General features: G+C 40.5%; 1 protein-coding gene across 1 annotated transcript in view; it reads left to right on the plus strand.

The window, feature by feature from the left end:
• The window catches only part of DDX10 (DEAD-box helicase 10), a 306,774-nt gene extending 302,947 nt beyond the window's left edge, over nt 1–3,827 (plus strand). The window contains 1 exon segment of the mRNA NM_001076881.2: nt 3,151–3,827. Coding sequence (NP_001070349.1) covers nt 3,151–3,328 — 178 coding nt within the window. The 3' untranslated portion in view covers nt 3,329–3,827.
• Nucleotides 3,828–24,455: the final 20,628 nt, after the last annotated feature.

The following is a 24,455-nucleotide window of genomic DNA, read 5'->3' on the forward strand; positions in this document are numbered from 1 at the left end:
TTCATGGGAAAAATCACAGGCCAAGATCTCTCTTGGCCCTGAACTATGCCACCTTTGGGGAGGATTGGTGTGAATAAAATCAAGCTGTTTCATTTACCCTCTCCAGTGTGTCCAAACTCTCATTTTTTTGCTCCATTGGTATGCTGAAACTTCTCCACAGGAGACCCAGACTTAAATAAAGTCTCACTTGTCTGTGGCTGATTGTCTCAGACGGCCAACAAGTTATTGTTATTCCACAGCCAAGAAGGCCTAGAACTGTGGTTTGTGGTCCACTGCAGGGTTCACAGCTGAGATTGAGGTCCTTATGCCGCTTACTCACACGTGATTGGTTGAGACTCCTCTAGGGTCTTTTGGTGTATAGTGCTAGATCCTGCAGTATCCGCAAAGGCACTTTTGTCCATGGATGGATGCCAGATTGTTGTTGTTGGATGGGAACATGAGTAAGGATATCCCATTTAGCCATGTTGCTGACATCACCCTCTAGTACTGCACTATTTAGAAGAGTCCTTTTCTGAAGATACCAAATTATGACCATGTTTTGACTAATATTTTCAGATTTATTACATTATTCTCTTTTGGGGAAATGTTTTCTAGATTCATAACATTATCCCCCTTTGGGGTAAGTTGTTGTTGTTGTTCAGTCACCCAGTCATGTTCAACTTTTCGTGACCCCATAGACGCAGCATGCCAGGCCTCCCTGTCTCTTACCACTCCCAAAGTTTGCCCAAATTCATGTACCTTGCATCAGTGATGCCATCCAGCCATCTCCTCCTCTGACTCCCTCTTCTCCTTCTGCCCTCAGTCTTTCCCAGTATCAGGGACTTTTCTAGTGAGTCAGCTGTTCACATCAGATGACCAAAATATTGGAGCTTCAGCTTGAGCATTCAGGGTTGACTTCCCTTAAGATTGACTGGTTTGATCTCCTTGCTATCCAAGGGACTCTTCTCCAGCACCACAGTTTTAAAGGCATCAATTCTTTGGCACTCTGCCTTCTTCCTGGTCCAGCTCTCAAAACTGTATGTGACCACTGGGAAGACCATGGCTTGACTATATGGACCTTTGTCATCAGAGTAATATCTCTGCTTTTCAACACACTATCTAGGTGTCATAGCTTTCCTGCCAAGAAGCAATTGTCTTCTGATTTCATGACTGCAGGCATCATCCTTAGTGATTTTAGAACCCAAGAAGAGGAAATATGTCCCTACCTCCACCTTTTCCCCTCTATTTGCCATGAAGTAATGGGGCCAGATACCATCTTAGTTTTTTTAATGTTTAGTTTTAAGCCTTTCACTCTCTTCCTTCACCCTCATCAAGAGACTGTTTAGTTCCTCTTCACTTTCTGCCATTAGTATCATCCACATGGGTAACTTGCCTATAGAATATCTAAATTATTATTTAATAATTAATTTTTCATACCAATTGCAACTTACTTGCTATGGAAAGTAGTATAAAATATCTTTTTAAAATTTTAACTGGTCCACAAAGCAGCAAAGTTGCTAATTCTGAAAATATTTTCCATCTACATAAATTTTCCAAGTTTTTTTTTTTTTAATTTTCTGAACCAGCTGTTTCCTGTACAGAATATAATGTGAGGAGCACATTAACAAAGGATGCATAAGTAAAACCCACTAATTAGGCTGCTCTGAGATGCACTTGAGGTACAGGCAGAGCAAAATCAGTATTAACTTGTTCCAAATAAATCATGGTACTCTAGTCCAGTGGAATTGGCACCAAACTGGCCATACTCAAGAAGATCAGGACTCAGTACTTTTTCTTAAAGTCCTCTTTCTGCTAAGAAGAGCTTTCTTTTCTTTACTGGCTGGATTCTCATTATAAGGAACTCTTTCATGTTCATCTCTGTAGGTACCCACCCTTTTAAAATATGGTTATTTGTGGCTTTAAATAACCTCATAGTGTTGTCAGTGTATCTTTCCTCCAATGGTGAGAGAGAATGGCTGCTGAGTTAGAGTACTGGGCATTTGTGGGAGGTGCATGGGAAAATTATTTACAGATTTCCTTCAAGCTGGTCAGAACTGGATATATTGATTAGGCACATTCACTTGATATCCCAGCTATCTTCTTAAGGTATAATAGCGTTGTTTGAAACTGGAGCAGTTTGTTGTCTTTTGGAATGCATCTTATGCTTGGAATATATTTTGGTTTCCATCATCTGGCTTTTGAATTTAGAGTCATTCAGATGTAAGTTTGAAGATCACGTGCATAATATGGGTTCAGTCATTTAACCTCTCTTAACCTCATTGTAGAATGAGGCCAGTGCTCCCCACACCAAGGATTTTCATGAAGATAAATGTTGTAGTCTATGTAAAGCATGTAGCGCAGTGCCAGACCATTGGTAAGCCCTTAATAAACAGCTGCTACTGGCATAACTACCAGGTGGATTTTTAAATTTTGTTTTAAACTTGTGGCCAATAATTTGGTCATCTTTGAACATGATGATGGATAATGGTTTTCAAAATGCCTTGAGGATATTTTATTTTTTCTTCAGTTTTTCTTGTGTCAAGTGGTTTTTTCTACCTTCAGAAATTAGTTATATTTTTATGGTCTGTGTGTCAAGTGTGTGCAGAATACCACAGTAATGTTTATGTTTTCTTAAGACCATTTGTGAATCTTAGATACAGATTTAAATGGGGCAGAATTACTTTTTGTCTTAAGTAATTTTTAACTTAACATTTCATGTTCTATTTTATTCCTGATCCATGTATCACAAATTGATGCAACAGATATTACCTAAAGGATAAACTAACCTTAGATAGAGATGGTTTGATATGGCAGAACAAGCACAGATTGGAGCCAGTCTGGAGCCAGACTCTGGGCCAGTTGGTGTCCTCAAATTGTGGATGCTGTATCCAGAGCTCCTAGAATTATTGTGAGGATTAGATGAGACCGTGTGTACAATGTACCCTGCCCAGTGCCTGGTATATGATAGCCCTTTGCCCACATCTGTTAATGAATGAGAAGGGACTTATTTATGACACAGATAGCCTGATGTTATTATAGCTTCTTTCCTTCTTGAATAATAATACCACTTTGTCTAGTATCTGTTACTGGTAATTTTGTCCTATTTTTAATGTCTAATTTCATAATAATGTAGTTATTTATAACGGAAATCGTTGGATTTGTTTCCACCAGTGATATCAAGAAGAAGCAGACAATGAGGAAAAGGAACAACAGTGAAGTAGAAGACGCGGGACCAGCAAGTCGTGACCGAAAGAAAACCAAGTGGGAAACCTTAGAACCTTTGGATACAGGCCTGTCTTTAGCTGAGGACGAAGAGCTGGTGTTACATCTGCTCAAAAGTCAGAGCTAAATTGTTCCTGCTCTTGTCTTCTCCTTTAAATCTCTGGTCATGATTATGTGGACAAGAAGTTGAAAAAAACAGTAGGTTTGGGGCACTTAAGTAACATGAGTCCCATGTCCAGAGGACCCATTCTTCAGACAGGAGTGATCACATCTCTAAGCCCCTTTCACAGGCCGTGCTTGAAGCATCCCAGAGGAAACTCACAGTAACAGTGGATTATAAAATTTGCTGATCCTGTTTTCCAGCATGTGCTCTGTTAGATTCTATCCATGGGTTCCTACATCTATCATTGGAAATGCTTTCTGTGTTTTACTGGCAAGTTCTGAAGACCTTGTTTCATTGTTAGCGGTTCCTGTCTTGCTTACCATACAGAAGTTTCTCTGTGATATTAAACAAAATTGCTCACAATTTTGATATATTTAATATTTCTAAAGAGTATGACGGACCAACCCTGAGAAAAAAACAAATATTTTTGAATTGCCATGATCAATAATAAACATATTTCCTATAAAATATTACTGTTTTCATTGTATCCAGAAATATGAGAGATTCTCAAGGGAAGGCTTTTAAGATTAAAATACTTGGCCAATTCCTGAAACAGTGAATTTTGCATATTCTTAAATTAGCCTTCCTAAAGACATCTTTTAACTTACACTTGCAGACTGGGTAGTCATTTATAAATAGAAGTCCTGAATCTGAAGACTTTGTTATCTAAAACCAGATCTGCTAGTGAGCACCTCGTATGCTTTAGGTCCTCTACAAGTGCCTTGTTGAGGATGCTCCACAGATCCCAGCCCAGAGCCAGCTCGTGATTATGAGTAGAACAAGACAGATTCTCTTTTGGTTACAAATGACTGGCAAACTCTTCACAGGGAAAGGAATCTGTGCCTTGGCACGACACCACTGATCTGTTCATAGATGTATCACCTTCTCCTTGTCTTCTCTCTTTCCTACTTTCCACTCCATACACAAAAATAGTTTTTGGTTACTGGTGCAAATGATTCATGAATTCAAGAAAGGGAATATCCACAAACACTTCCATCTCACCCTAAGTCCATATTTGTATCTGAAAGGTTTCTCCTGCCTTTGTACTTGACATCCTCATGAGTGATACTAACATCCTTCAGGCATCGAAATGAGAAACTTGATGACTCCTCAGCTTCTCCCTTTCCCCACCCTTCACTTTGCTGGTTCATGGTTAATTCTTCTTCATAATGACTCTCATACCGCCATTGTTTCTTCTCCATCTTTACAGCTTCTACTTTCAGGCAGAGTTCAGATTCTCATCGTGACCTGTTCACATTTCTGCAGTGATCTCCTAACTAGTCATTGTGCTTCCTGTCAACCTTCCCCATTATCAGCATTCTCTTCATAGCACTGATCTGAGCATGTTTCTTAGGCCTGTTGCAGTGCTTTATTATGTAATGTTGCAGACATTTGCTTATAGGCCTGTTCCCTCTGTTATATGACAAGTTTCTTGAGAGCAGGACTGTTTTATCTCTCCTCTGTATGCACAGAGCCAAACACAGCACTTACAATGCCTTATAATGGGTTCAGTAAACTGAAGTCACTCAGTCGTGTCTGACTGTTTGCGACCCCGTGGACTGTAACCTACCAGGGTCCTCCATCCATGGGATTTCCCAGACAAGAGAACTGGAGTGGGTTGCCATTTCCTTCTCCAGGGATCAAACCCAGGTCTCCCGCATTGCAGATAGATAGATGCGTTGCCGTTTGAGCCCCCAGGGAAGCCCAGTTTATTAATGAATGGGCAGTAAAAAATCAACAGAAGTTTTAAAAGTGTGTAGTAGTGCATTGCTGTATTAGCTCTGGTCAGAAGGATATAGAATGGAGGAAACGAGAACTGGATAAAATGGCTATAATGGGCAAGAATGACTATAATGAAGAAAACAGATGGGAAAGGAATTTGGGGTATAACAACCTGGAAAGATTTTGAAATTAAGGTTTCTGGTGCAGGATCTCTTGAATATTTTCAGAAGACAGAAAGATGCAGAAGTATATAAACTAAGGGTTTACCATTGAATTCACTCTATGCAGTTTTAGATTTTGTTTTTTCTAATCCAAGTAAGTAATTTTTATGTACACACATTAAGTAAATATATTGCTGGGCCTTTGGGTCATAAACTAGTTTGAGTTATATTCTGTCCCTAGACCTGATTAGATTCTGACTAATTTATACACTCTTGAGAGTCCCTTGGACTGCAAGGAGATCCAACCAGTCCATTCTAAAGTGCCGGGAGCCGGTGAGGCATTCCACTCGTGCCGCAGCACTAAAGGAGATCAGCCCTGGGTGTTCCTTGGAAGGAATGATGCTAAAGCTGAAACTCCAGTACTTTGGCCACCTCATGCGAAGAGTTGACTCATTGGAAAAGACTCTGATGCTGGGAGGGGTTGGGGGCAGGAGGAGAAGGGGACGACAGAGGATGAGATGGCTGGATGGCATCACCGACTTGATGGATATGAGCTTGAGTGAACTCCAGGAGTTGTTGATGGACAGGGAAGCCTGGCGTGCTGCGATTCATGGGGTCGCAAAGAGTCGGACACGACTGAGCAACTGAACTGAATTTATACACTGAGGGAATTTTAGTTAGCTGAATTTTGAAAACTGCTTAAAACATCAGAATAGCACTGATTGAAATCTCAGGTAACAAATAAATATGTTTCGGTGGACTAAATTGTTACTGTTTTAGCTGTGGTGGAGTTGGGGGCACATTCAGTTCAGTTCAGTTCCGTCGCTCAGTCTTCTCCAACACCATCAAAAGCATCAATTCTTTGGCGCTCAGGGGCACATTATTTAAATCTAAATGGCCAAGCCATTTCCTAGACACAAAGATTGGCTCAGACATGGGTATAATTAATACTCAGGTAAAGATATAAAAAGACTCTTTCCTTGAGAGTAAGGTATAGAATATGAAGAAAAAAAAAAAAATTCCTTACCCAGTGGGAAATTCCTAAAAAGGGAGGATGTGGATCTGGAACCTTTGGCAGCCATTTTTTTCTGGTCAAATGGAGGCTGCCTCTGAGAGGTTGGGGCAAATGACCAACACCCTGGGGGAAGCAAAGCAGTGAAATGGAGAGAGCCCTGATGACATTATTTGAACCCTTTGGCTTCAGCTGCTTCTACTCCTTGTACTTTCTAGTTGTGGATCAGTAAGTTTCTTTTTTGCATAAACTACTTTGAATTGCATTTTGTTCCTGGAACTGAATGGACCCTGACTTAATATATATGTGGTATGTGTGTGGGTTGGGTGGGGTGGGGGGTCGATTTGAAAATGAATTTGAACATCAGAAAAAGTGTCAGTAGAAAGCTTGGACATTGTTGTTCAACAGAGAGCCGTTCCAGCCCCTCCTCCCTTGGAAAAGCATGGTTTTTCCAGTCAGCTTATGTTGGGCTTTCCATGTGACTGACTTTAGCCCATGGAGTGTGTGGTGAAAGTGACGTGTACTCATTATAAGCACAGGCTTTAAGGTGCACTGATGCCTCCATCAGCCCTCTTGCTGTCTTGTTTTCTACTTTGGTATGAGCTTGGACCAGAGATTATACTGCTTCAGGCTGGGCACAACGTGAGTAGATACATGAAAGAGACCTACAGTCCCCTTTAAGTCTTGTAAAGCAAGAAATCCACTGAGACTTGGGGTTCTTCGCAGGATAAGGTGAGATAAGCACTTGTCCAATAAGCAAGAGCATTCATTCATTCATTCCATAAATGTTAGTCCAGCAACTGCCATATACCAAGCCTTGCAGTCATGAGATACAGAGCAGTGCCTCCCCCGCTGTCAAGTAGTAGGGGAAGGAAAGAAGAAAATTCATAATTTCAGTGCATTATGAAAAGAACAGGCAGGAAAAGGAAGATAGCTGTTTGAATGAAAGACCTGTTGCTGGATTGTGAGAAGGATGGAGGATATGGGTAGTAGTTTCTTGGCCTGAGACACAGAGACTAGCATTCTTTGATGCTTAACTGAGGCCCAGAGGCCATTCTTCAGATTCACTCGTGTAAAATGATCCCTAAGACACATAAGTCTCTGAGCAGACACACTCAGCAGCAGAGTGCTTTGGAGGACTGCCATCTCATAAGCTTAACATGGCATTTTAGATTTGTTTGGGGCTATAAAAAGTGGGTAAGTTTAATTAAATGTAATTAATTTTATTATGCAACGTTTGCAATATCCTAAATATGAAAGTTGTCTCCATGATTGTCAGAGTCTGCCAGAGGATGCAGATGTTCCTGGGAAGTGTGGGAAGGAAGGCAGGGCTGGGGGTGGTGGTGTTGATAAAGGGGAAAGAGCCTACAATCAAGATTTGAAAACCCTGTTTCATATTTTTTAAGACCATTTTAACGAGATATGTAATCATAGTGTGATTTTCTTCCACAGTCCCTGCTGATTATACAGCCCAGGGCAGACATTTTATACCATATTACCCAGCGTCTGCTGAATCAGGAATTGGCAGCCAACCCAAAAGCTGGCCATTAGCCTGTGAGAGAGGCTGGCACAAAAACTCTGCTCAAACAGGGACAAATTGGGCAAATAATGTCCTTATTCTCTGAAGCTGAAATTTGGGTAGTCAGTAATACAAGGTTATGAGACAGACGAGGAGCACATCATGGGCATAAGTGAGCTCAGATTAGAAGTTAGGCAAAGCTGCAAGTGAACAGGAACTCTGGCAAAGAGTAAATGGTGAGGGATTCACTTGGTCATGGAACAGGAAGCATGCATGGAGAGTGTTGCACTTGGACTGGAGCAACAGAGACCTGCAGACTCCCCTCGTGAAGTCTCCGAGGTCCACACTGACCCTCTGGGCTTCATCTCCATGAGCCGTCATGTTCTCCTGGGTCCTATTCTTAAATTTCAATGCAAGTCTGCCTGCCTCAGCTGGGCTATAAGACTCCATTGTCTGAGTTAGTCTAAATGAGTCTTTGGGTTTCTTGGACCCAAAAGAGCTTCAGTAAAACTCAGAATACTCTAGTGCCTGCTGAGACTTTAATGTGTGTAAGAATCACCAGGGACTCATTTAAAAATGCTAATCCCAAATCAGAAGGTCTGAGGTGGAGCCTGAGTTTCTTACAGTGTCCCAGATGATGGTATGCTGCTGGCCCTTGGCCACATTTGAGTAGCAAGGCACTAATGGAATTCAGAGTTATTAAAATCATTATTTACAGATAGGGATCCTGTCAGAGTCCCAGCAGGAAACAGATGGCACACACAAATTAGGATCATTCTAAGGGGATTTAATAAAAGGATCATTTACATAGGCCAGAGCAGGGTGTAAGGAAACCACAAAAGAATAGTGTACCAGAAGCTATTAGTTACCACTTCTCTCCCTGAAGGGTTAGGAGGAGGGACGGGAAGGGGAGACGGCCAATTTTTGACCTTCAATTGATATACATGGCCAGCCTGAGGTGAGCACAAGGAAAGGACCCACTGGCCCCAACCAAACCCAGAAAAGTTGCCTATAGATGTAGTTGTACAGTCTCCAGGACACAGCAAGGTGGAGAAATTGCCAAAGAGACAGGGTGTATGTAGGTGGAATCTTTTTGTGGGGAAGAGTAGAGGCCCTCAGACTCTGTCCCTTCAACACCTACTGCGTACCAGGCACTGTTGTAAGTATAAATACAAAACAAGGATGGACAAGACGCTAACCCAGAATATCAAACACTTGTCAGGTGGGATAAATGTTACAACGGAGAATAAAGCAGGGTAAGGAGGTAGAGAAAGTGAGCTGCAGGGCAGAGGCTATTTTGATGAAGGTCAGCAAGACCTCTGAGGAGTAGGAATCTGGAGGAACAGGACCTGCTTCCCAAGAACATCAGCAGCACTTTAGAGCAGGATGTGAATGAAGAAGAGTGTCCAACCATACAGACCAGTCTCACTAGAAAATTCATTCTTCTCATGGACCTTCAGTGTTGTTTCCCAAGCTCTGCCCTCTCTCCTACACTCCAGACAACTGTTTCACACATTTCCCTCTAATCCTAACTCTCCAGTACCCCTTGCCCTCTCCACTCTTCCCAAATGATCTTACTTTTGATTTTACTGAGAAATCGAAAGAAAAGAGACCTTCCCCTAAACTCGCACCGCTTCTGCCCTTTCCCTTACCCCAAAGCCAAAATGATTCTTTTAAATCCACTCCTGCACCTGTGCCCATTCTTCCTTTCTGAAGCCAGCCCCCCCTACGTGTGCTGATCCCATTTTCTCTCGCCTTTTGAAGGATATTGCTTCTGCATTTGTCCCCTCTTTACAGTATTATGAGTTTTTCCCTCCCTACTGGGTTAATCCTATCAGCAAACAAGCATGCTGTAGTGTCTCCCCTCTTAAAAAATCTTGACATCCCTGTCCCTTTCCGGGCAAAATGCCATTTCTCCCTGTCCCTTTACAGTTCAATCCTCAGAAGAGCTGTCTCTATTACCACCTGCCTGTACTTTCTCTCTTCCCTGCTGCTGCTGCTGCTGCTAAGTCGCTTCAGTCGTGTCTGACCCTGTGCGACCCCATAGATGGCAGCCCACCAGGCTTCCCCACCCCTGGGATTCTCCAGGCAAGAACACTGGAGTGGGTTGCCATTTCCTTCTCCAGTGCATGAAAAGTGAAAGTGAAGTCGCTCAGTTGTGTCCGACTCTTAGCGACCTCATGGACTACAGCCTACCAGGCTCCTCCGTCCATGAGATTTTCCAGGCAAGAGTACTGGAGTGGGGTGCCATTGCCTTCTCCCTTCCCAATCTTTCTTAAATGCTTTATTGAGATGTAATTGATATGAATATGCTGTACATGTTTAAGTGTACAATTTGCTAACTCCTGTTCTTGATTACTTCTTTTCAGTCTCTTTTTCTGGATGTTTCTCATATTGTTTACTTCTAAACATTAGTGACCTTCTGACTTCATCCCTTGGGTTTTAACTACATTTACTGCCTGAGTGATCTCATTCAGCTCCTAATATAAAATACCATCTCTAGATTAATAAGTCTTGATATTTATCTCTAACCCAACTTTTCTGCATTTCAGACTCATAAACGTGACATCCTACCTGGATATCTAGTAAGCATATCAAACTTAACATAAACCAAGATGAACTCAATTTCCCCCCAAATCTTTCTCTCCTATTTTCTTTCCATCTTAGTAGTATATCTGTTTTTCCTGTTTCTCAGACCAAAATCCTTGAAGACCTTCTTGACTTGTCTTTCTCAAATCCTAGATCCAATCCGTTAGCCAATGCAGTCAGGTTTTCATTTCATATATATGCAAAAGCTAACTTCTTATCACCATTCCCATTGTAATTTCCACTCTATCACAATGCATCATTCCCAGGAATATTACAATAAACTCTAAACTGGTCTCCTTCTGCCTTTTCACTTATCCAAAAGCCAAAATTATTCTTATAAATTATAAACCAAAGTTTCTCCAAAGGACATCAAGATGATGCATAGGAGCTTCCTGAGTTCACCTTCCCCCATATACACATCAAAAAATTTTTTTAAATCTATATTGGGAGCAATTCTCACTGAAAACAAGCTAGAGATTGGTAGAAGCTCTTATACAACCAAGGCTGTAAAGAAAGATTCACAGAGCTGGGCAGGAAGGGGAGAGAAGCCATCAAGTTAGGACCTGTGCCCCTAGGAGAGGGCACAGAAGAGGGGGGATCACATGGGCTCAGAGGTCTTCCCTCTGAGGAGCGAGTAGTTTGAACCATGGATTAGGTGCCCCAGCCCTGGAGTCCCATATTGGGAAGACAAGTCCCCTTACTTTCGTTGGTTTGAAAACCAGTGGAACTATACAGCTGTAAGAAACCAAGACCACACTTCTGCAGAGTGTGCACATGCTTACTTACTCCCAAAATAAGGTGAAGGAAGCAGATTGAAACTTCAGGCCTCTGGCTGGTTTCCTCTGACCCCCACCCACCCAGTGTGTGCCCCAGCATATGCCAAGCATTCTCGCTAGCGCCTCTAGCTTTGTGTAGCTCTTGACTAGGGTAAAGGCTACCACTCCTGAAGAGAGTGCACAGTTGAGGGAGGAAGGAGCCCACTTGAACCTGGCATGGCATCCAAAGTGGGTGAGGGTGGCCATTACTGGGTCTTGTGGAGGCAGCAGATCAGAAGTGGTTTGGAGCTTTGACTAGTGTTTGGGGACCATCCCCCAGCACATGCAGTGGCCTGAACTGGGTATCCACTTGGCCCCTCCTTGTTCCAGTGCTGTTCCCCCTGGGGTGGGGGTGCTGTTGCTGGGAGGAAAGGAGAGTTACACTAAGAGGGGGAGGAATCAGCTTGATCTTACCCTTAGGGCTTCTGCTTCAGCACCTCGGGACCTGACCCTGCCCTTGATAGGGCAGTGACAGCCACTGAGCATAAGAGAAACCCTGGTTCACATATGGCTCTAGCTCTAGTCACTCCATCTTCAGCCCTACCTCCCACCAACGTGGTAGCTGCCAGCACTTCCTGGAGGAAAATGTGACCCATGCTCACTTCAGATCCATAGGGACCCTCCCACACAAGGACACCACTTCAGGATAGGTAGCTACTTCACTTAATCTCATAGAGACAGAGAAAGTTAAGCAAAATAAAAAGAGAAATATATTCTAAATTGAAAGAACAACAAAAAGGAACCCTGAAAAAACAACTAATGAAACAGATAAATAATTTACCAGATAAAGGGTTAATAATGTTAATTAAAATGTTATTAATGTTAATTAAAATGTTTTTAAAAATGTTAATAATAAGGATAGGGAAAAGAATAGATTCTAACAGGAAACTAGAAATACAAAACAGGACCAGTCAGAGCTTAAATAACTGAAATGGAAAGCATACTAGAGGTATTAATAGCAGACTAGATCATACAGAAGAATGCATAAGAGATCTGGAAAATAGAAAATGGAAATCAGAACAGCAAAAAGAGAAACAAAATTTTTAAAGTAAGAACAGCTTAAGGGACTTCTAAAGCAACATCAAGTATACTAACATTCACATCATATTTAAATGCAGCAAGGGGGGAAAAAAGAGTCACATAAAAGAGAACCTTGTATGTGAAGAAGAAAAAAAAACCCAGCTGACTTTTTTCCTACAGAAACTGCAGGCCAGAAGGGCATGGTATGAGATATTTAAAGTCCTGAAAAGGAAAAACCTACAAACTAGGATCCTCTACCCTGCAACAGTATTCAGAGTGGAAGGAGATATGAATAACCTCTCAGACAAGTAAAAATGAAAAGATTTTATTAACACCAAACTGACCCTAAAAGAAATTAGGTGCCTTCCCTAAGCAGAAAAGAAAGGGGTATAATAGGAAGTAAGAATTTATAGAAAAAGAAAAATTTCACTAGAAAAGGCTATATAGTAAAGGCTGTGGATCAACCATTAAATAATCTAGTGTGAAGATTAGAAGGAAAACATTGTAATATCAACAGGAACTACAATAAACAAGGGACAAACATGAAGATGAAAAATGTGACATCAAAACCACAAAAGTTGCAGGAAGGAATGAAAAAATATAGATCTTTTATGTCTTTGAACTTAAACTATCAGTTTAAAGCAAGTAGATATATTTACAGATCAACACAGACGAAGCCAATGGTAACCACAAATCAAAAATCTGCAATAGTTAAACAAAAACTAGACAGGAACTAACAAGCTGAAGAAAATCATCAAACCACAAGTGAAGAAATTATAAAAAGAAGGAAACAGAAAAAAATACAAAAACAACCAGAAAACAAGCAACAAAATGATGATAAGTACATATCAATCAACAATCATGTCAAATGCCAATGAACTAAATGCTCCAGTAGAAAGGTAGCTGATTGATTTAAAAAGGACCCATCTCTATGCTACTTACAAGAGACTCATTCAGAGCTAAAGATACACACAGACTGAAAGTGAAGGGATGGAAAAAGATATTTCATGCAAATGTGACAAGAAAGTAGTGGTACCAATACTCGTACCAGATAAAGTAGACTTTAAAACAAAGTATAATCAGAGACAAAGAAAGGCATTATTAAATGATAAAGAGATCAACACAAGAAAAGGATATAACATTTGTTAACATATAAATGAGTCTGACACTGGGAGAGATTGGGGGCAGGAGGAGAAGGGGACGACAGAGGATGAGATGGCTGGATGGCATCACTGACTCGATGGACGTGAGTCTGAGTGAACTCTGGGAGTTGGTGATGGACAGGGAGGCCTGGCGTGCTGCGATTCCTGGGATCGTGAAGAGTCAGACACGACTGAGCGGCTGAACTGAACTGAACCGACGAACCTAAAATGGGCTTCCCTGGTAGCTCAGCTGGTAAAGAATCTGCCTGCAATGCAGGAGACTCTGGTTCAATTTCTGGGACAGGAACATCCCCTGGAGAAGTGATAGATTACCCACTCCAGTATTCTTGGGCTTCCCTCATGGCTCAGATGGTAAAGAATCCACCTGCAATGTGGGAGACCTCGGTTAAATCCCCGGGTTGGGAAGATCCCCTGGAGGAAGGCATGGCAACCCACTCCAGTATTCTTGCCTGGAGAATCCCATGGACAGAGGAGCCTGGCAGGCTACAGTCCATGAGGTTGCAAAGAGTCAGACATGACTAAGCAACTAAGCACAGCACACAGCATTCCCCTAACTAAATATACAAAGGAGCAACTAAAATATACAAAGCAAATATTAACAGACATAAAGGAAAAAATTGACAATGATACAATAATAGTTCAGTTCAGTTCAGTCGCTCAGTCATGTCCGACTCTTTGTGACCCCATGAATCACAGCACGTCAGGCCTCCCTGTCCATCACCAACTCCCGGAGTTTACTCAGACTCATGTCCATCAAGTCGGTGATGCCATCCAGCCATCTCATCCTCTGTCGTCCCTTCTCCTTCTGCCCCCAGTCACTCCCAGCATCAGGGTCTTTTCCAATGAGTCAACTCTTTGCATGAGGTGGCCAAAGTACTGGAGTTTCAGCTTCAGCATCAGTCCTTCCAATGAACACCCAGGACTGATCTCCTTTGGGATGGACTGGTTGGATCTCCTGGCAGTCCAAGGGACTCTCAAGAGGCTTCTCCAACACCCTGTATATTGTCACCCTGATTATTTAACTTATATGCAGAGTACATCATGAGAAATGCTGGGCTGGAAGAAACACAAGCTGGAATCAAGATTGTTGGGAGAAATATCAATAAACTCAAATATGCAGATGACACCACCCTTATGGCAGAAAGTGAAAAGTAGCATCACACAGTTCAAAAGCATCAATTCTTTGACACTCAGCTTTCTTCACAGTCCAACTCTCATATACATGACCACTGGAAAAACCATAGCCTTAACTAGACAGACCTTTGTTGGCAAAGTAATGTCTCTGATTTTCAATATACTATCTAGGTTGGTCATAACCTTCCTTCCAAGGAGTAAGTGTCTTTTAATTTCAGGGCTGCAGTCACCATCTGCAGTGATTTTGGAGCCCAGAAAAATAAAGTCTGACACTGTTTCCCCATCTATTTGCCATGAAGTAATGGGACCAGATGCCATGATCTTCGTTTTCTAAATGTTGAGCTTTAAGCCAACTTTTTCACTCTCCTATTTCACTTTCATCAAGAGGCTTTTTAGTTCCTCTACACTTTCTGCCATAAGGGTGATGTCATCTACATATCTGAGGTTATTGATATTTCTCCCAGCAATCTTGATTCCAGCTTGTGCTTCTTCCAGCCCAGCATTTCTCATGATGTACTCTGCATATAAGTTAAATAAACAGGGTGACAATATACAGCTTGATGTACTCCTTTTCCTATCTGGAACCAGTCTGTTGTTCCATTTCCAGTTCTAACTGTTGCTTCCTGACCTGCATATAGGTTTCTCAAGAGGCAGGTCAGGTGGTCTGGTATTCCCATCTCTTCAGAATTTTCCACAGTTTATTGTGATCCACACAGTCAAAGGCTTTGGCATAGTCAATAAAGAAGAAATAGATGTTTTTCTGGAACTCTCTTGCTTTTTCCATGATCCAGCTGATGTTGGCAATTTGATCTCTGGTTCCTCTGCCTTTTCTAAAACCAGCTTGAACATCTGGAAGTTCACGATTCATGTACTGCTGAAGCCTGGCTTGGAGAATTTTAAGCATTACTTTACTAGCATGTGAGATGAGTGCAACTGTGTGGTAGTTTGAGCATTCTTTGGCATTGCCTTTTTTTGGGACTGGAATGAAAACTGATCTTTTCCAGTCCTGTGGCCACTGTTGAGTTTTCCAAATTTGCTGGCATATTGAGTACAGTACTTTCACAGCATCATCTTTCAGGATTTGGAATAGCTCAACAGGAATTCCATCACCTCCACTAGCTTTGTTCATAGTGATTCTTCCTAAGGCCCACTTCACTTCACATTACAGGATGTCTGGCTCTAGATCAGTGATCACACCATTGTGATTATCTTGGTCATGAAGCTCTTTTTTGTACAGTTCTGTGTATTCTTGCCACCTCTTCTTAATATCTTCTGCTTCTGTTAGGTCCATACCATTTCTGTCCTTTATCGAGCCCATCTTTGCATGAAGTGTTCCCTTTGTATCTCTAATTTTCTTGACATCTCTTGTCTTTCGCATTCTGTTGTTTTCCTCTATTTCTTTGCATTGATCACTGAGGAAGGCTTTCTTATCTCTTCTTGCTATTCTTTGCAACTCTGCCTTCAGATGCTTATATCTTTGCTTTTCTCCTTTGCTTTTCGCTTGTCTTCTTTTCACAGCTATTTGTAAGGCCTCCTCAGACAGGCATTTTGCCTTTTTGCATTTGTTTTCCATGGGGATGGTCTTGATCCTTGTCTCCTCCTGTACAATGTCATGAATCTCTATCCATAGTTCATCAGGCACTCTGTCTATCAGATCTAGTCCCTTAAATCTATTTCTCACTTCCACTGTATAATCATAAGTGATTTGATTTAGGTCATACTTGAATGGTCTAGTGGTTTTCCTGACTTTCTTCAGTTTAAGTCTGAATTTGGCAATAAGGAGTTCATGATCTGAGCCACAGTCAGCCCCTAGACTTATTTTTGCTGACTGTATAGAGCTTCTACATCTTTGGCTGCAAAGAATATAATCAATCTGATTTCAGTGTTGACCATCTGGTGATGTCCATGTGTACAGTCTTCTCGCGTTCTCTTGGCAAAACTCTATTAGCCTTTGCCCTGCTTCATTCCATATGCCAAGGCCGAATTTGCCTGTTACTCCAGATGTTTCTTGACTTCCTATTTTTGAATTCCAGTCCCCTATAATGAAAAGGATATCTTTTTTGAGGTGTTAGTTTTAAAAGATCTTGTAGGTCTTCATAGAACCGTTCAACTTCAGCTTCTTCAGTGTTACTCGTTGGGGCATAGGCTTGGATTACCGTGATATTGAATGGTTTGCCTTGGAAATGAACAGAGATCATTCTGTCGTTTTTGAGATTGCATCCAAGTACTGCATTTCAGACTCTTTTGTTGACCATGATGGCTACTCTATTTTTTCTTAGGGATTCCTGCCCACAGTAGTAGATATAATGGTCATCTGAGTTAAATTCACCCATTCCAGTCCATTTTAGTTCACTGATTCCTAGAATGTTGACATTCACTCTTGCCATCTCCTGTTTGACCACTTCCAGTTTGCCTCGATTGATGGACCTAACATTCCAGGTTCCTATGCAATATTGCTCTTTACAGCATCAGACCTTGCTTCTATCACCAGTCACATCCACAACTGGGTATTGTTTTTGCTTTGGCTTCATCCCTTCATTCTGTCTGGAGTTATTTCTCCACTGATCTCCAGTAGCATATTGGGTACCTACCGACCCGGGGAGTTCCTCTTTCAGTATCCTATCATTTTGCCTTTCGTACTGTTCATGGGGTTCTCAAGGCAAGAATACTGAAGTGATTTGCCATTCCCTTCTCCAGTGGACCACATTCTGTCAGACCTCTCCACCATGACCCTCCATCTTGGGTGGCCCCACATGGCATGGCTTAGTTTCATTGAGTTAGACAAGGCTGTGGTCTGTGTGATCAGATTGGCTTGTTTTCTGTGATTATGGTTTCAGTGTGTCTGCCTTCTGATGCCCTCTTGGAACACCTACCATCCTACTTGGGTTTCTCTTACCTTGGATGTGGGGTATCTCTTCATGGCTGCTCCAGCAAAGTGCAGCCGCTGCTCCTTACCTTGGATGAGGGGTATCTCCTCACGGCCGCCCCTCTTGACCTTAGTGGGCTTTAACACCCCAGTTACATCAGTGGACAGATAATCCAGATAAAAAATCAAAAAGGAAGCAATGGTCTTAAATGACACTTAAGAGTAGTTGGACTTAATAGACATATACGGGACATTTCATCCCAAGCCAGCAGAATACAGATTCTTTTCACGTGCACATGGAATGTTCTTCAGGATACATCACTTGCTAGACCACAGAAGAAGTCTCAACAAATTTATAAGCATAGAAATTATATCAAGCATTTTCTCCAACCACAATGATAAGAAACTAGAAATCAATTACTTGAAGAAAACTGGAAAAAAGCCAAACACACAGACACTAAATAATATGCCACAAAAATAAAAACCCAATGGGTCAATGAAGAAATCAAAGAGGAATCATAAAATACCTCAGAATAAATGAAAAATAAAACACTTTTCTAAAATCTGAGGCCCAGTAGAAACAATTCTAATAGGGAGTTTTATAGTGATATAAGTACCTCAAGAGACCAAAAAAAAAAAAAAAAAACCTCAAATAAACAGCCTAACCTACCTAAAGTAATTAGGAAAAGAAGAACACACAAAGCCGAAAGTCAGCAAAAGGAAGGAATAAAATAGATGAGAGGAAATAGAGACACAAGATAGGAAAAATCAATGAAACCAAAACTAGTTTCTTTGAAAAGATAAGAAATAGATAAGCCTTCATTTCAGTTTGCCAAGGAAAAAAAGAGGACCCAAATAAACATAAAAAGAAATAAAATAAATTGCAACTTGTATCACAGAGATTTTTAAAATCATAAGAGAATACTATGAAAAGTTCCATGCAAAAATATTGGAAAATCTAGAAGAAATGGATAAATTTCTAGAAATAAAATTTTCCAAGACTCAATCAGGAAGAAACAGGCAATTGAGACAGATCAATCCCTACTAGTGAAATTAAATTAGTAATTTTTAAAATTCCCAGCAAACAAAAGTCCAGAACTGGACAGTTTCACAGGCAAATTGTACCAAACATTTAAAGAATAACTAATACCTATCCTCAAACTATTCCAAAATATTGAGGATGAGAGAACACTCCCAAATTCATTCTATGAGGCCACCATTACACTGATACAAAAGCCAGACAAAGATACTACAAAAAAGAAAAGAAAATTACAGGCCAATATTTCTGATGAATATACATAGAAATATCTTCAATAAATATTAGCAAACAATTCAATAATATATAAAAAGGATCACATGTGCTTAGTTGCTCGGTCATGTCTGATTCTTTGTGACCCCATGGACTCTAGCCCACCAGGCTCCTCTGTCCATGGGATTTCCCAGGCAAGAATACTGGAACAAAAGGATCATACACCATGATTAAGTGAGATTTATTTGAGGGATGCAAAGATGACTTAATATCTGCAGATCAATCAGTGTGATACACTGCATTGACAAAAGAAAAGATAAAATCATATGATCATCTCAATAGGCACAAGGCATTTGACAAAATTCAGCATCCATTCATGATTAAAACTCATCAAAGTTGGTGTAGAGGGACCATATCTCAATATAATAAAGTCTGTTTATGACAAATCTACAGCTCATACCATATTCCACAGTGAAAAGCAGAATGCTTTTCCTCTAAAATCATGAGCAAGACAAGATGCCCTCTCTCACCACTTCTATTTAACATAGTATTAGAAGTCCTAGCTATAGCAATCAAATAAGAAAAAGAAATAAGGTATATCCAAAATAGAAGCAAAGAAGTAAAACTGTCACTATTTGCAGATTACACGATACTAAACATAGAAACCGCTGAAGTCTCCACCAGAAAACTATTAGAACTAATGAATGAAATCATTACAGGATTGTTGCAGAATATAAGATTAATATACAGAAATTTGTTGCCTTTTGATTTCTCCATCAAATCTGAATGAGAGCCTTGCTGGGTGGAGTATTATTGGTTGTAGATTTTTTCCCTCCATCACTTTAAAATATCATGACAGTCCTTTCTGGCATCCAGAGTTTCTGCTGAAAAATCAACTGATAGCCTTATGGGAGTTCCCCTGTATTTTATTGCCTTTCCCTTGCTGCTTTTGATATCCTCTCTTTATCTTTAATTTTTGTCATCTTAGTTACAGTCTGTCTTGGTGTGTTCCTCATGGGGTTAACCCTGTATGGGATTCTCTGCATTTCCTGGATTTGAGTGACTGCTTCCTTTCCCAGGTTAGGGATGTTTTCAACTATTGTCTCTTCAAATATTTGGAGGGGGCCCTTTCTCTTCTCCTCTGGAACTCCTATAATGTGAATATTAGTGAGCTTGATGTTTTTCCAGAGGTCTCTTAAACTATCCTCATTTCTTTTCATTCTTTTTCCTATTCAAGGGTAGTGATTTTCTCTACTCTGTCTTCCAACTCACTCATCCGTTCTGAAGCATTGTCTACTATGGATTCCTTCTAGAGTGTTTTTGATTTCAGTTATTGTGTTCTGCATCTCTGATTTTTCTTTTTATTTTTCAACTCTCTGTTAAAATCTTCTAACTCCTCAGTCTGTGTATCCACTCTCCTCCTGAGTTCTTTGATCATCTTTATGATCATTACTCTGAACACTTTCCAGGGTAGATTGCCTAGCTCCTCTTCACTTAGTTCTTTTTCTGTGGCTTTATCTTGTTCATTCATCTGGAACACATTGTTCTGCTGCCCCTTTTTGTCCAAGTTTCTGTGTGTATTTTTATGTGTGTGGTCAGTTAGTTAGTTACATTTCTTGACCTTGGAGAAGTGGTCTTCTGTACTAAGTGTTCTAGCATATGCATTTTTCTCTCATTGTGAAAAATATACACTCTCGGGGTTCCCCCTAAGAGGGCTGTGTGGGTTCTTCTGTTGCAGTAGGCAGACAGTATGAGTTGTCTGATAGGCTTGGTTGCCCCTAGTCTGGTTGGTTGCCAGGCTCTGCCTTGTGTCCATGGTGCTGGCTGCTGTCTCTAATTCCCCCAGTCCTGTGGGGCTCCTGTAGAAAAACCCCACTGGTCTTCAAAGCCAAATGCTCTTGGGGCTTATCTTCCCATTACCATATCCCTGGGCTGAGAGTGTGATGTGGGGCTCAGAACTCTCATGCCTATGGGAGAACCTCTGGAATATAATTCTTCTCCAGTTTGTGGGTCACCCACCCAACAGGATATGGGATTTGATTAGATCACATGTCTGCCCCTCCCTACCCATCCCATTTTGGTTCCTTCTTTATGTCTAGTTGTATAAGATCTTTTCTGGCACATTCCAGTCTTCTTCATCAATGGTTACTCTGAAGATAGTTGTGATTTTGGTGTGCTCATGAGAGAAAGTGAGCTCAGGGTTTTTCTACTCTGCTATCTTGGCTCCTCTTCCTACACTGTTTTATAAGCTACTTTTTTTCTCTTAATATTTGGTAAACTTTAAATATCTTTTTACAACATAGTTTTCAATGATGTACTACAATTCTATGGAGCATACCCCTGTAGCAATGAACTCACTTAGCACCCAGACCTTGGTTCCCATTGCCGTACTCTAATAAAGAAATGAGGGCTCCTTGGATAAATGGCTAATTTTAAGATCATGGTAAGAAAGGCATAAGATGAGCCTAGAGCATCTTATTATGCCAGAATGTAAGAGAATACTAAAGAAAGGAAGGAAGAAGGAAGGAAGGAGAAAAAGAAAGGAAAGAAAAAAGTCCACAATGCCAAAAGGGTACTGGAGCCAGCTGAAGTAGCTCCCAATGGCCAAAGATGAAAGAGTTTGAGCAACAAAATATGGTATTCAATTATAACTATATATATAGTTATGTATATCTATTCCATAAATCTCTGCTGATAAAAATAGATTGGATAAATAGATAAATGTGAGAGAAGAAACAAATCTCCTGTGCAGAAGAATTCCAATAATTTAGTAGGTATTCGGCCCCGCAAGGAGGTAGACCACAACTACCAAGTCCTTAAGTGTGGGCCACACACAGTGATTTTCTTTCAAAGAGGGCAGCATAAAAGGAGAGCAAAAAAAAAAAAGAGAGATGATCAAGGCTAACACCAATGGCAGTAAGTCAGGGTGACAGTGTGCATTCCTCATATGATGTGATGAGACCAACACATTAGCTCTGTGTTCTTTTTCCAAAAAAAGACATAAGACCAAACAACACAGTGAGGCAAAAATCAGACAAATCTAAATTGAAAGACATTCTATTGATACAACATACCTGACTGGTACTTCTCAAAATTCTCAAGGTCACTGAAAACAAGGAAAGTCAGGGTTAGGGTTAGGGTTAAGGTTAGGGTTTAGGGTTTAGGGTTTAGGGTTAGGGTAGGAGACGTGTCAAGAGTGTCTCAGATGGGATCCTATTTCTATTAGGACATTAGGTAAAAACTAAAGAAATGAATAAAACATGGACCCTAGTTAATATTAATTTGTAAGTATTGTTTAATTAATTGCAAAAATATAAGATAAAAAATAAAATATAAGATAATCATAATGAGGAGCTGGGTGTAGGATATATAGGAATTCTATACTAGTTTCACAATGACACTGTAAGCCTAAATTTTAAATCTTTAACAGTTCAAAATTTTATTTTAAAATATTTTAAGATATTTTTAAAATGACACAAAAGGTGCATCATATTTAACAATATATTATGATTGGTCATTTAAGTAGTTTCTAAATTTTTGTTTTTGAACACATTTATGATGAACATCTTTATGATTAAACCCTTGAACACATATGTTATAATTTCCTTTAGGATAAGTTTGTAGAAGTGAAATTGGAGGATAACAAGTGTGCATATTGTAATAGTATTAAGGATTTTGATTCAGAATACATAATGAGGTACTTTCAGCTGCAGACTAACTAAACTTCAAATAACCATCATGAGGAGAGATGGTCAGATTTGGAAGGGACTGTTGTTAGATATTTTTCCTGTCCAAGTCAGTCACATCAAACACTAGGCATTCAGGGTTTTTCTTGCTTGCTTGTGTGTCTTCATCTTTGCAACAGATGAATGAGCCTATTAAAGTTCCAGCCTCCATCATAAGGCTACACTTCCCCATATTGAGTTTAACCAGCCCAATATTAAAAAACGAAAGTAGAAAAAGAAATGCTGATCTCCAGATATCCAGAGGACATGAACAGAGCCTTCCTGGACTTTACTAGGCCATCAGACTAAGAAGACTATTTTAGTGGTTCTAAATGTGAGACCCATATTCTGTGATTCTCAAACTGTGGCCTATGGAACCAGCAGCATCAGCATCAATGAGAAACCTGTTAGAAATGCAGATTCTCAGGCCCCACCCTCACTCTACTGAATTGGAAGTTCTAGGGTTAGTTCCAGCATTATGCGGGTTGTGGGTTTTTTGTTTTTTTGTTTTTTTTTTTTTTTTGAGAGGTATATACACTTGAAATTTTTAAAAGCTTTCAGTTCAGTTCAGTCGCTCAATTGTGTCTGACTCTTTGCGAAACCATGGACTGCAGCATGCCAGGCTTCCCTGTCCAACTCCCAGAGCTTGCTCAAACTTATGTCCATCAAGTTGGTGATGCCATTCAACCATCTCATCCTCTGTTATCCCCTTCTCCTCATGCCTTCAATCTTTGCCAGCATCAGGTTTTCTTCCAATGAGTCTGTTCTTCGCATCAGATGGCCAAAATATTGGAGTTTCAGCTTCAGCATCAGTCCTTCCAATGAATATTCAGCACTGATTTCCTTTAGGATGGACTGCTTTGATCTCCTTGCAGTCCAAGGGACTCTTAAGAGTCTTCTCCAACACCATAGTTCAAAAGCATCAATTCTTCAGTGCTCAGCCTTCTTATAGTCCAACTCTCACATCCAAACATGACTACTGGAAAAACCATAGCTTTGACTAGACGGACCGTTGTCAGCAAAGTAATGTCTCTGCTTTTTAATATGCTGTCTTGGTTGGTTGTAGCTTTTCTTCCAAAGAGCAAGCGTCTTTTAATTTCATGACTGCGGTCACTATCTGCAGTGATTTTGGAGTCCAAGAAAATAAAGCCTCTCACTGTTTCCATTGTTTCCCCATCTATTTGCCATGAAGTGATGGGACTGGATGCCATGATCTTAGTTTTTTGAATGTTGAGCTTTAAGCCAGCTTTTTCACTCTCCTCATTCACTTTCATCAAGAGGCTTTATTAAGATAAAATTCATATACCACAAAATTAACTAATTTAAAGGATACAATTCAACAGTTTTTAGTTTTGTGCCACCATCACCACAATCAATTTAAAAGCGTTCATTATCTCAAAATGAAACCCTGTACGCTTTGGCTATGCTCTCCTATCCACCTAGCTGCACACAACCACTGCTTTCTCTTTTTCTGCCTTTATAGATTTGCCTATTTGTATAAGTGGAAACATAAATAGTATGAAGCCTTTTGTGTCTGGTTTATTTCACTTAGCATAATGTTTTCAAGCCCATCCATGTTGTAGCATGTATCAGTACTTCATTCCTTCTTATGGTCAAATAATATTCCATTATGGGCATATAGCACAGTCTGTTTATCTGTTCATGAGCTGACGGTCATTTGGGTTGTTTCCACCTTTCAGCTATTGTGACTAGTGCTGCCATGGACATTCCTGCGCAATCTGTGTTTTCACAAGCCCTTCAGGCGATTCCAGTGCGTGCTAGTTTTTGAGAACCATTATTGTTGTTGAGGGGGAACAAGAACTAATTCAAGACAGTTATTTTTCATAAATAGAGAGCACCATTTATCCTTTAGGTCATAAGTCAAGGTGGAAAAGGAAGAACCTAGGCAGTGGGATTCAGTGGTGTGTGCCCACCCAGGATGCTGCCATGCAGGGAAAGGTGGGGCTGAGATGGCTGAAAGAAAGGAAGCCCTGGTTAAAATGGAATTGCTCACTTTTTGAGCATGAGGCCTCCCTCACTTCTTTACCAGTGTGTCATTATGTTCTGAAGGTCCCCCAGGCTCTTGAGTATTGAAGCTTCACTTCAGAAGGTTCAC

The sequence above is a fragment of the Bos taurus genome, chromosome 15, assembly GCF_002263795.3.
Source record: "Bos taurus isolate L1 Dominette 01449 registration number 42190680 breed Hereford chromosome 15, ARS-UCD2.0, whole genome shotgun sequence".
Classification (NCBI taxonomy): Eukaryota; Metazoa; Chordata; class Mammalia; order Artiodactyla; family Bovidae; genus Bos; species Bos taurus.